The sequence below is a fragment of the Gracilinanus agilis genome, chromosome 4 (genome assembly GCF_016433145.1).
Source record: "Gracilinanus agilis isolate LMUSP501 chromosome 4, AgileGrace, whole genome shotgun sequence".
NCBI lineage: Eukaryota > Metazoa > Chordata > Mammalia > Didelphimorphia > Didelphidae > Gracilinanus > Gracilinanus agilis.
Window position 1 is genome coordinate 465,612,631 of NC_058133.1, and position 12,773 is coordinate 465,625,403.

General features: G+C 36.7%; 1 protein-coding gene across 1 annotated transcript in view; it reads right to left on the minus strand.

Moving 5' to 3' along the window:
- Positions 1-390: 390 nt before the first annotated feature.
- The window catches only part of BCAS2 (BCAS2 pre-mRNA processing factor), a 248,526-nt gene continuing 236,143 nt past the window's right edge, over positions 391-12,773 (minus strand). Inside the window, exons 3-7 of the mRNA XM_044672385.1 lie at positions 10,938-11,008; positions 8,773-8,934; positions 4,246-4,296; positions 2,337-2,417; positions 391-785 (exon numbers count right to left, since the gene is read on the minus strand). Of these exons, the coding sequence (XP_044528320.1) occupies positions 659-785; positions 2,337-2,417; positions 4,246-4,296; positions 8,773-8,934; positions 10,938-11,008 (492 nt within the window). The 3' untranslated portion in view covers positions 391-658. The remainder of the gene's footprint in view (positions 786-2,336; positions 2,418-4,245; positions 4,297-8,772; positions 8,935-10,937; positions 11,009-12,773) is intronic.

The following is a 12,773-nucleotide window of genomic DNA, read 5'->3' on the forward strand; positions in this document are numbered from 1 at the left end:
GTTTAATAGGTTTTTTACTTTCAATTTTATTAATCTCCCCAAATTGAATTTCAGGATTTCCATTTTGGTGATTAATTGGGGATTTAAAATTTGTTCTTTTTCTAGTGTTTTTTTTTAAGTACATGCCTAATTCACTGATCTGCTCTTTCTCTATTTTACTGATGTAAGCATTTATAGAGACATAAATTTTCCTCTACTGCTTTAGCTGCACCCTGCAAATTTTGGTATGTTGTCTCATTGTTGTCAGTATCTTTAATGAAATTGTTAATATGAACTGGTTTCCCCCTGCCAATCTTAACATCTTTATTGTAGGATAGGGGTAAAGGAATATGTATATTCAGAACTTAGATGATATAAAAACCAAAGGCAGTATTAAAATTTCCACTCAAGTTCAAGTTATCAAAACTATTTTAAGGTAAAAATTTATTTGTCAAGAAAATATACAAATAGTGTTAAATATAGTACAAAGAACCACTAATTCACACATTCGGCACATTTCCTAAGTTTCCACCATACTCCTAAGCATTTAGCCAGGCTATTCAGGTCATAATTATTCCCTCAACAGGCTCTCACCAAGACTTGAAGATAATTCAAATTCCAGATGCCTTAAGACATTTCTAAGATGCCCTTCTCTCCCTTTCCCTAAAGTCTACTTTTTTCAGAAATCTTGCTGGATGTTTTCTTTGTTTGCTTCACCATGCTGCTGCTTGATTTGGAAGATTTCATTTTCTAGCTGTACAATAGTCCGTTCGATCTCATAATTCTTACTGACGAGAGAGACCCAACTGGAAAATAGAGGTGGGAGAAAAAAACAAAAGCATAAAGCTTAATGGTCTTTAAAGAGAGCTGGAAGGGACCTCAGAAAGCACTGAGTCTAACTCCTTATTTTACAAATGAGAAAATCAAAACAGAGAGATTAAGTGACAACCAAGATTCTCAAAGACATTAAGTGAGGAAGTATTCAAATTCAGATCCTCCTGACTCAAGTGTAGCACTCTATCCTTTATGCCACATAGTAGAGGAAGAATAAGAGACTATTTCTTGGAATAGTCTCAAAACACAGAGAACCTTTTTCAGGGGATGATACTGTGGATATTAACGTAATCCTGCCACTCTCCTAATAGAACATCAATTCTTTAGAAGAGGCTTTGGACTGATCAATCACAGACTTGAGCTGAGGGCCAAAGTTGTGCTCCTGCCTGCTTCCTATAACTGCTAAAGTCATAATTCTTTTGTTTCTAAACCTAATTCAGAATTCATCTGGTCCGTAATGGGTTAAGTTTAGAAATCTAGCTCTCCTGCCTCAAGGAATTTTGCTGACCTTGAGGACTTGGGTGAGAGAAAGGGAGTTGATGGCCTTGTTATTTTTAGCTACCAAACTATCCTTCAAGGATGTCTGGTTTGTTGTCCAAAAGTCAGGGCTATCATTTTGCACCTGAACTCTCAAACAATGAGCTTTTCATAAGTCCTGTGGGAAAGAGGGGGTTCACTGCTAGCCCCTAGTCACCAAACTTCCAAACAATCATGTTGGTGTCTATGCCTCAACTCTGTAAAACAATCATTTTGTACTAATTCCATGGTGCCATTCACCCTGTTCTATGCTTTAACTGCTCCCCTCTCCTCCTCCCTTTTGATTTTTTGATTTAAAAGCCTATATGCTATAATGGGGATTGAGTGCTCTGGTATGACAGTTATCTGCGGTATTGTGAAGTGCATATCCCTCAATTCTGTCCAATTAAAGACACAACTTATAGACTTTAACTCCTCTGGTTTATTTATTCTGAGTCAGAGATCTGCTTAAATTAAATCCTGAATCCCCTGATCTGAATCAGGAGTCCTAACCCTTCCAGTTTATTTACTCTGAGGTGGGGTCCTGGCTCTTCTATTCTGGTTCAGGGGTCAAAAATACATAGGTATAGTACTATCCTAAAGTAAATGAACACTCAAAATACTTTTCAGTTCAATTATTCTATAATCTCTGTGTTTACCACAGCAACACAGAGTCCCTGAAAACAGATACATACGGATAATGGCAAACCTTTGCTGAAAGCACTCTAGATAGGCAAGGGTCTTACTTCCCCTTAATTTCTACTGGCTAATGGTTCCCTTTTTGTGTCATTGCCTCCCAACTTCACAAAGTATGCAAAGGTCCACAGAGCAGATGACATAAGAGAGAATGAGTCCTCAAGACTTAAGGTTAGCAAAGGATTTTTGAAATCAGGGCTATGGCATCTTTATAACAACATCTAGGCTATCCCATTTGAGAACTATTTCCAAGGCTTAGCAAAATTTTGTGAGGGACTTTGGAACAAAGATGAAATCTTAAAGATACTTACGTTGATTCCATTTCTCGTAATTTAGACCCAGCAGTGAGTTGCATATTCTTCCTCTGCCAGTTTAGGTCCTGAATATGTTTTCTGTTAAAACAAACAATAAATACTTGGTTTTGTCATCAGATACTAATTTTGCTATTCAATTATCTTGTTAACTTTTCTTACAGGACATTCAAAAGGCCCTGTGCCAACTTATCTTGGCAGCCTTCTTTCACACAACTCTTTTAATAGTCAAATAGCACTATAGTAGCAATGATCTGGATGCTCCCTTCAACAATGCAGGCTATAATTCATCTAGGACTACTCATCTGTATATCTCTTATCCAGGATCCCCTATTGGCTTGCCATGGGGTCTACCCAAAGTACTAGAAGTGCCAAGAAAGCATCTGGACTATTCACCTGTCATCCCTCACCTTTGCCACCTGACCAACCTTGCTCACACCCATTACACACCTTTCCATTGCCTTTGGTGAATATTAATTTAATATCTTTAGAAAGCGTTGTGTTGTTTCAAAGCCACATAACATTAATAGAGTACTAGTATTTTATTTTTATTTTTATTTTTAACCCTTAACTTCTGTGTATTGACTTATAGGTGGAAAAGTGGTAAGGGTAGGCAATGGGGGTCAAGTGACTTGCCCAGGGTCACACAGCTGGGAAGTGTCCGAGGCCGGATTTGAACCCAGGACCTCCCGTCTCTAGGCCTGGCTCTCAATCCACTAAGCTACCCAGCTGCCCCTAGTATTTTTTTTTAAAATGAGTCTTGCAATTTCCTGAAGGGAATTCAGTCTGTTCTCCTTAATCCCAGGCTCAACTCTCTCTCTCCATTTGTCTTATCTGTTACCAATATTTGTAATGATAAACAAGCTCTATAGGCTGGACCTCATATCATAATTCAAGGAACAGACATGTTTCATCAACTTGATTTTTACTGTGTATATGGTCACACCAACTCTTCTGAGTGGGTATAGATCTCTTCCAATGTTTCAGGGCTCAATGTAACCAGAACAATGTCATCACAAAGAGAATATTCAAAGCACCTCTCCTTTCAAAGGGAATCTCTCTTCAATTTGAATTCTGTTTCGGCTCTCTCCATTAAAGTGGCAATGATGGCAAGCATGCATCTTCTTGTTTTATGCCTTACCTAATGTTCATGATCAGAGAGTAACAGAACAAGATACTTTCCTAACTTTCAAGAAACACCAAATGACTTTTCTGTGATTTTGTGATGGTAAAGATGTGGTCTACTATGGAATATCAGTTGTAAAGCCTAACTACTCCTAATTGATAAATGAATATATGTTCTCAGTGTAATAGGACCAATAATCTATCATGATTCTTTTCTCACTGCATGAGTTAGGCTATTTCCCCCCACAAAAGATAACAAAACTATCCCCAGAACTTGACTGGCTCAGGATTGTTCCTTGACACAGTTACTGGCAGTCTTTGGCCATATAAATGTGGCTTTCTGGGTAAAAGGACATAAAAAGGTTCATCACTCATGTGGAATCAGGGCCCTGATAAACTTAACAGTTATTCTGAAGCCTCACAAATCATCACACTTGTCCTGTACATCAGATTTATTTCCATGAGTAGGTAAAGGGGATCCCTGTGTCTGTCCACATGCTAAAGGGTTCTATATTCTTGTAGACTATTCTTTTTGTGCTACAGCTAAGAAAACTTCCTTCTGTTAACTGCTGAATGTTCCATAAGTATCTCATTTTATCCCAACACTGAACTGGAACTAAAAGGTTGCCCCTAAAAGCCAGTAAAGTAGGAGGGCTGGTTATATGGTGAGACTTAGGGGAACAAGATAGGGGTGTTTGGAAGGCTGGCATCCTACAACATAGTTCCTGGGAATACTGAGGTGGTTCTTAGTTGAAAAAGAAGACAGTGCAAGGGAAAAAGTTACCTTAACTTCTGCAGTTCCTTCTGGGCTTGTTCAATCATATGAACTAGATTTCTCAAAGGAAAGAAAAACAAAACAGAAACAAAAAAATTAGGACATAGTAAAGTCTGTTACCACCAGCATACAAGTGAGGCATATTTACATAAAGCAGGCCAAATGCTCATGTTTTTACATTTTTATATACAGATCTCTAAGCAAGAGCCAATTCCTATGGTAAATTTCTTTTTCAGACATTTGCAACCATTATGAATTTATTACTATATGCTGTCATTACATATGGCTGAATATGCTACAGTTTCCACATAAAGCTGGCAGTATGTTCACTAACAGTTTTCAAAATAGTAACCAGTCACAATGCATAGGAACTGAATAGCAGTTATTAAATTTTAGAGAAATTTAAATGGTATTAGAGTAAATTAAATCAAGTAAAAACAATAGAATCAGTACAAAAAGCAGATATGACTCTTATTTTGAAAATATACCTTGGGGCACATAGTGGTCTCGGTGGACAAAGGTTTTGAGATGGGAGGTTCAAATCTGGCCTCAGACACTTCCTAGCTGTGCAACTCTGAGCAAGTCACTTAACCCCAACTGTCTAGCCTTTACTGCTCTTCTCCCTTAGAATCAATACTTAGAATTGTTCTAAGACAGAAGTACCTAATGTACTTTAATTGTACCTAAATTATACCAATTCTGCAGAAATATGGGTATACTGTGATGGCTCCCAAAAACAAAAAGCAAAGCATTCAAATGAAGCTGAGATTTTTCCACCAATAAAAAGATTAATATCCAACCATGTGGTCAAAAGACAATTGATGATGTTTGAGGCCTGAAATGGTCCTACAGTGGCACATTTCTTCGAAAAGTACAGTTGTAAGAACTCCTTACTCTCAATTTTCTCAAACCAACGTGAGGTTAACAATTGGGTTGAAAAGATATCATGCCCTAAAAGGAGTTATTTTGCAATGGAACTCCCCTGTTAGCATTCCTGTTGGGTCCAGTTAGGAATACACTGAAAAGACATGCAAGTTCTAGGATGATACTGTGGTGTTTTTTTTTTTTTGTTAAAAACTTTTTTTCTCTGATTGAATCAAGAAAAATACAAAATTACAGAGCCTAAAGTCTTCTTGTGGTCAGTGGTCTTGTGGACTATCTTGTAGTCAGTACATGAATACCACTTAAAAATCTCCGACAACTAGTTACTCTGCTTCTCCTGGAAAGACACCAAATTTATCTGTCACTAGCAACTTAACTGGACAGCTATAATTTTTAAGATTTTATTTATAATTTATAAATTGTTAGACCTAGAATGGCAGGAACTTAAAAATTCTAGTCTAAGCTCTCCTTTTATAGCCCTCATATGCTAACTGACTTAGCCAAAGGTCACATAACTAGTATCAGAACTGGGACCCTGAAACAGCATGTCTTCCTTTTTTTAAAGTACAAGGTTCTTTCCATTGGACCACAATTGGGCAAAAATGTGCCTCCCTAGAATTTGCACTGGCCTCATTTTTGCCCTTTGGTGGCTTAAAAGAACAAGTCTTCTAAATAATAATCATTTAAATCCTCTAAATATTTGAAAACAATTTTATGTTCCTTCTAGGTCTTTTCTCTACCGTGAACATAGAGTTTTTCAGTCAATCCAAGAATTAAAGTTTCTTGTCCCTCCACGATCCTGGTCTTTTCTCTTTTGTACCATGACTGCAACTTGTCAATGTTCTTCCTAAAATTTATCGTACACAACTGAACATATGTTTAAGATAAGGTTTGATTATTATTAAAGAAGATGGTAGGATTACCTCAGCTAGTCAGTAAGCTTAATGTCTCCTCTAAAATATGCCTAGACCTAAACACAAAATTTTTTTGCTAGAATAAATCTCTTGAGATAGAAAAGTAATTATCCTGAAAAAATAGTACATTTCTAGAATAAACTATTTTGATGTTTAAAGTTGTCTAATTTATTGATTGCTTGCATGTATAAATTTAGCATCAAAACATTGTCACTGACTTTGTCAATTTTTATTGATAGTTTAAGACCTGAAAAATCTTGTCTAAATTTAAGCTATATTGACCTCTCCCATATTGTCATAATTTCACTGAAAAGAATAACATCTAATGAGTATGCCCTCTTCTAACCTCATCTTTGCATCAAAACACTATCTTAAAACTTATTCCTGCATTTAACCATGTTCCTTCTCTTTAAAGCAAATTAGAAAGGCAGTATATTATATTCAAATAACATTGGAGCAAGAGTTGTGAGACCTGGATCCTAGTCCCACCTCTACTATTAAGTATCTGTGACACTTAAGGCACTTAATTTTCTGGGCTTTAGTAGTTTTTTCTTATAAAATGAGGGTTGGAAAAATTATCTCCACGATTTTCAAGTTGTAAAATTAAAAATGATATGAAATATAGATTTATATCCACTACCACTATTCATGAACTTGTTCAAAGTGTACATTTGTGCCTTGAGAAGTAGGCTAATGATGGTATGGAAGCCATCATGATTCGGAATATATAATTTTGCAAACACAGACAATGATGTACATCTTCCAATTAGATCTACCTACTTTTGTGAGGTATCTTTATCATCCGTGAAAATCTTTAAAATCTAGCATCAAAATCAACTAAACTTTTAACCAAATCTTTGACTTTGAAGTGCTAAACCAAGACAAAAATAATGAAGCATATTCAATCTCACTGCCCTATTTAAAAAATAATATTTAGAGGAAAACTTGTTTTAGCAATAAATGAAATAAAATAAAATCATGTTAAAGTATTATTTATTTCATATTTACCTTCTTTTAAAATTTCCATTTAACAAGACTCAAATTTGGAAGTTATACAGGAATCTTAGAGGGCAACCTAAGAAACTAGTTGCATTTCTGCAGTTTTACCAACTCCAATAAATACTTTTTGGATTTGAAGGCAGAAACACTCATGACCTTCACTATGCAGACACTTAAGAGTTAATTTATCTTGTCTGGTCTCAGTTTCCTTATTCATTCATTCGCCCTTACCTTCTGTCTTGGAGTCGATACTGTGTATTGGCTCCAAGGCAGAAGATTGGTAAGGGTAGGCAATGGGGGTCAAGTGACTTGCCCAGGGTCACACAGCTGGGAAGTGTCTGAGGCCAGATTTAAACCCAGGACCTCCAGTCTCTAGGCCTGGCTCTCAATCCATTGAGCTACCCAGCTGCCCCCTACTTATTTATTAAATAAGGAGGCTAGACTTGATCATGTATAATTTTAAATTGTATGTTTCTTCCCTTGTCTTCCTTAACACTGGTTTCTCCTAGTTATGCTCCTACTCCTTCTCAGTTTTCTTTAATGAATCTTTTCCTTGCCAACCCCTAATCATGGGTGTTCTTTAAGGTTCCTTCATGGACTGTCTTTTCTCTCTATACTGACCTTTGGTGATCTCACCTATTCCCATGGGTTCAATGATCACTTGTACATGGATGACATCCAAGTCATTTTCAGTCTTTATTTCTATCTTGAACTCTAGTCCCAATCACCAATTTGCTTAGACATTGTCCTCTAAATCAAATTCAACATATCATAAATAGAAGTCCTTGCTTTCTCCCAAGAAAAAAAAATATCCTTCTATTCATTCAGGTTCATAACTCCAGTTATCCTTACTTCATCCCCCTCAATAATCCCATCAAGTTCAATTGTCAAATCTTGTCAATTAATTTTAATCCTGTATCTCTTAAATCTCCCCTTCCCCCAAATGCCTTTGGACCTTTAGGTTTACAATCTTAATTCCAAGTTTCATTATCCCTTGCCTGACCTATTGTAATCATTTAATTGGTATCCCTGTTTCCAGTCCCTCCCCCTCACAAATCCACAAACCATACAGCTGCCAAAATTAAACCTAGTACAATGTCTTATTCTACACACTGGGAAGTTTAATTTTTAAGTGACTATATTATAAAATTTATCCATTTACCTAGTTTTTCTTTAACTAACTAGTGTAGATTCAAAGATAGTCCATAAGACTTTCCATCTTGTTAGGATGAGCCAGATCATGTGCTCTCTCTGCTGCCATAGTACTTCAAAGAATTAGGAACATCTATATGCCATGAAGAGGCATTAAGAATAGAATTAGTGGAGTAAAGATTTAATCTCACATATAGGTGGAAAAAATATGTTAGCCCAAACCTCCCTGGAACTCCAGAACCTAATGATTGCTAAAGGAGACAGAAAAAGATAAAGAAAAGACTGAGGGGAAGATCCAATGGGATAAGTACCTCTGTGGCAGTGAAAAGGGAAGGTTCATAAGGAAGAACAAAATGGGCTAGAAAAATGCTCTAGAGGCTCCCGTAGGGAACTGTTTCACTGTAAAGCAGGTGTCTGATGGAAGGAGACCTCAGTGGTTAGACAAGACATTTTCCTTCATCTATATATAATGACACTTTCTGAACACAGTGCTCGCTTGTTCTGCCAGTACATAATTTCATTTTTAACTATTTACTATAAAAATCTGTTTTTAAAAACACCAAGCCAGAACGAAAGTGGTCTTACTTACTCATTATATACTTTCCAGGCATTACAACCATGTTGTGACATCAACTCAAGGTTCTCAATTCGAACTGCCTGATGTTCCAATTGGGCCATTGAGTTGTTTACACATTCCTGCCATGCAGTGATATCATTTTTCTGCCCAGAAGAGGGAGCTGGAAGTTCATATCTGAAATTAAAGGGAAAGAAATTAATACTTAGTCAATTCATAATAATAAGCTGAAAACAGATCTCTAACCATCATGACAATATGTACAATTAGAGAAGGCAGCATGACACAGAAGAGAGTGTTAAGAGATGCAATGAGGAGGACCCATGTTCAAATTCTGTTTCTGATACTAGTTTTATAGACCATGGCAGATCACTTAAGCTCTGAATCTCAGTTTTCTCATCTGTAAAACACAGATGATAATAACAGCGTCTACCTCTACATAACTGACATCAGGATCAAAATTGAATGTGTATAATAAAGTGTTTTGTAAACTTTAAGAAACAATATTAAAATGAGCTATTATTTTAAGACCATAGAAAAATTAAAACAAGATAGAGAACAAGATTTCAATTACTAAATCATCTTCTAATTCTAGTACTACTTTCTGCTTATGAATTATGTTTAGAATTTTGTATTTTCTATTGCCTCTTCTTGCTGTAAGTCTTTTAAACATCATGTCAAAAAAAAATCATCAGGGGGCAGCTGGATAGCTCAGTGGAGTGAGAGTCAGGCCTAGAGACAGGAGGTCCTAGGTTCAAACCCGGCCTCAGCCACTTCCCAGCTGTGTGACCCTGGGCAAGTCACTTGACCCCCATTGCCCACCCTTACCACTCTTCCACCTATGAGACAATACACCGAAGTACAAGGGTTTAAAAAAAAAAAAATCATCAAAGTGGACATTTTTTAAATGCACCAGCATATTATAACTATGCACCCAACCTAATTTACTTTTTTTTTTTTTAAATAAACCCTTACCTTCCGTCTTGGAGTCAATACTATGTATTGACAATACTATGTATCTGCTCCAAGGCAGAAGAGTGGTAAGGGCTAGGCAATGGGGGTTAAGTGACTTGCCCAGGGTCACACAGCTGGGAAGTGTCTGAGGCCAGATTTGAACCTAGGACCTCCCGTCTCTAGGCCTGGCTCTCAATCCACTGAGCTACCCAGCTGCCCCCTGACCCCCTGGGAGTGACACCGCACTAGATGACGACTCCCCTAATTTACTTTTGTCAGACAGAACTTAAAACCTTGAGATTTTTGCTAAATAGTACTTAAACAAAGGTTTTTAATTCATGTGGAATTGGGGAAGAGGGACCTAGAACTGAGATTTGATCACTACATTTCATTTAAAAAAAAATAAGACATCTAAATATATATAATATAGCATAATAACTATTACAACCTTATTTACCACTTAGAGAAAAAGCAACATTAGGAGATGTGAGAGAGCCAAAAATAGCAATTTCATAATTTTAGCCTTTCCTCTTCCCCAGACCAGATAGGATTTATCTCCTTTCCAGAAAATGAAAGCTCAGAAAGAAAAGGTGTGGGGAACAGACAAACCTGTGCAACTCTATCATTCTCTTCTAAAGTGTCAATGTCAATTAAGTATTTCCTATGCCTAGCCCATCAATTAGATGAGTTAAAAATATTTTGAATATGAGCTTAAATAAGTCTTGGTCAATTAAGCTTCTCTGTCTCCTTGAATATCATTATCAATCTCAATTATGTAACTGTTATGTATCTTTTCACAAATTACTTAAACCTACTGCCTAACCTCTAAAATTTGAAAATAAGAACTGTAGATGAGAAAAAAGAGGGAATTTTACAGTATAGAGCACTTCTTGGAGAAGACAACTTTGAGTGGGATATAAAAGCAAGTGGTATAAAGGAAAAAAGGGAGGTGGGAGTACATCAAAGATAAACTGACCACTCAGCAATTTTATCCAGGGTCCTAGTGACTATTAACACCCTGTGAATCATGCTATTATATATAGGTGGAATGTACAAACTAAAAAAGGTATGGGTTTTGTACAAGCTAAAACAATGATTATACTATGAAAAACATACATATAAAATGATGTAATTAAAACCCAAGTTTCTGGGAACCTCTACATATTCCTTCAGAGAAATTTGAAAATTCATTTTATTTTAACAAACTAACCAGAAAAGGGACTTACCGTTTCATGCTAAGCAATTCAATTGGTTGTCGGGCAGCCAGTCTTTCAAATTCGTTTCTCATAATGTCAGTCTACAGTTACAAGTTAAGAAGAGAATTCTCTTTAGAGGACAATTGCAGATTGGATTCAACAACTAAACCAACCATGTATCACCAAAAAAATTAACTTTTATAACAAAACATCTTATCCATCTTCTTCTCTTATCCTAATCTGCTCCCTCCAGAAACAGGATAGGGAACAGAGAAGTAACACCAATTTTAAATTCTAGTGATAAGTAACCTGCTGAGGATGCTGGATGGAGAGACCTTTGCATAACACTGCTGCTTACTCTGTGAGGAAAAATTATATCTTGCCATATATGATAGCAGTGATAAGTGATAAATCTGGATATTGAATCTCTGTGCTGCATGCCACTCCCAGTCTGCCATGTCTTCCTTTTTTAATAGACACTGCAATATTTGCAGAACGTTCCAAAGTTCTGCCTTGTGGGGTGAAAAGGTTGGGTAAAAAGAACAGGAGGCTTCCCTCTAAGATGAACCTATAGGAATTTCTCTGGAACATTTGTTATAATAATTAGTTCTATTTAGCCTAATAAAAGTGATGTTAATTTATTAAAAAAAATTATGCTTGTTCATTTCACTCAAAATTGCAAAATTTATAATAAAAGGTACTTATGTATATGTATACTTTATATGCAATGCATTATATATCCTTATGTACACTATATGAAAATAGATCTATTTGTGTATATCCAAATACTCACTAGAGATACTTTCAAACCAACTACTCTTGGAAGTTTAACATCACTGATTAGTCTCCAGATTTATACCCTATACCTTTTTTTTTTTTTAAATAGTTCTTACCTTCCATCTTAAAATCAATACTATGCATTGGTTCTAAGGTAGAGAAGAGCAATAAGAACTAATGGGGGTTAAGTGACTTGCCCAGGGTCACATAGCTAAGAAGTGTCTGAGAGCAGATTTGAATTGAGGACCTTCTTTCTCCAGGCCTGGCTCTCTCATTTTATATCATTTTTAAAGTTTTATTGATGATCTTTTTCTTTTGTCACTGTTCTATAGACATTTAAAATACAATATGTCAAAAATTGAACTCATAATCTTTTAACCAAAACTCTCTACTCTTCTTAAATTTCCCTATACTAGTATCCTCTTCATCACCTGGGCTCAAAAACAGGCATTATTTTCAACTCATCACTCTCTAACACTTTCATGTCTAATCTGTTGCTAAGGTCTAACCATTCTACCTTCACAGTATTTCTCTCATAATACTTCCTTCTCTCCTCTAACACTGGCATTGCCATGCTGCAAGCCCTTATCACCTCTTCTTGCCTATACTACTATAATTGCCTTCTGGTTGGTTTTCCTGACTCAAGTCTTTCCTACCCCAGTCATTCATGACCTTCCTAAAGCATAGGTCTGACCATGTCATTCTCCTACTTAATAAACTTCAGTCGCTCCCTAGTTCCTCCAGGATCAAATATAATTTCCTATTTGGCTTTTAACGCCCTTCATAACCTTTCTTATACTTTCCTCCTCTCCTACAATCCAGTCACATTAGCCTTCTCACTATTCCTCACATTTATTTCCTAACTCTGGGCATCTCCACTTCCTGGTCCTCCAAGAGTATGAGAGCAACAAGGGGGTAGGGAGATAGGGGAGGACAGAGAGAGAGGGAAAGGGAGTAGGAGAGGAAGAGGGAGAATGAGAGAGAGAGGGAGGGAAAGGGAAAGAGGGGGATGGGAGAGGAAGGGGGAGAGGGTAAGAAGAGGGAGAGAGAGGGAGGGGAGAGGAATGGGGAGAGGAGGAGAGAGGGAGG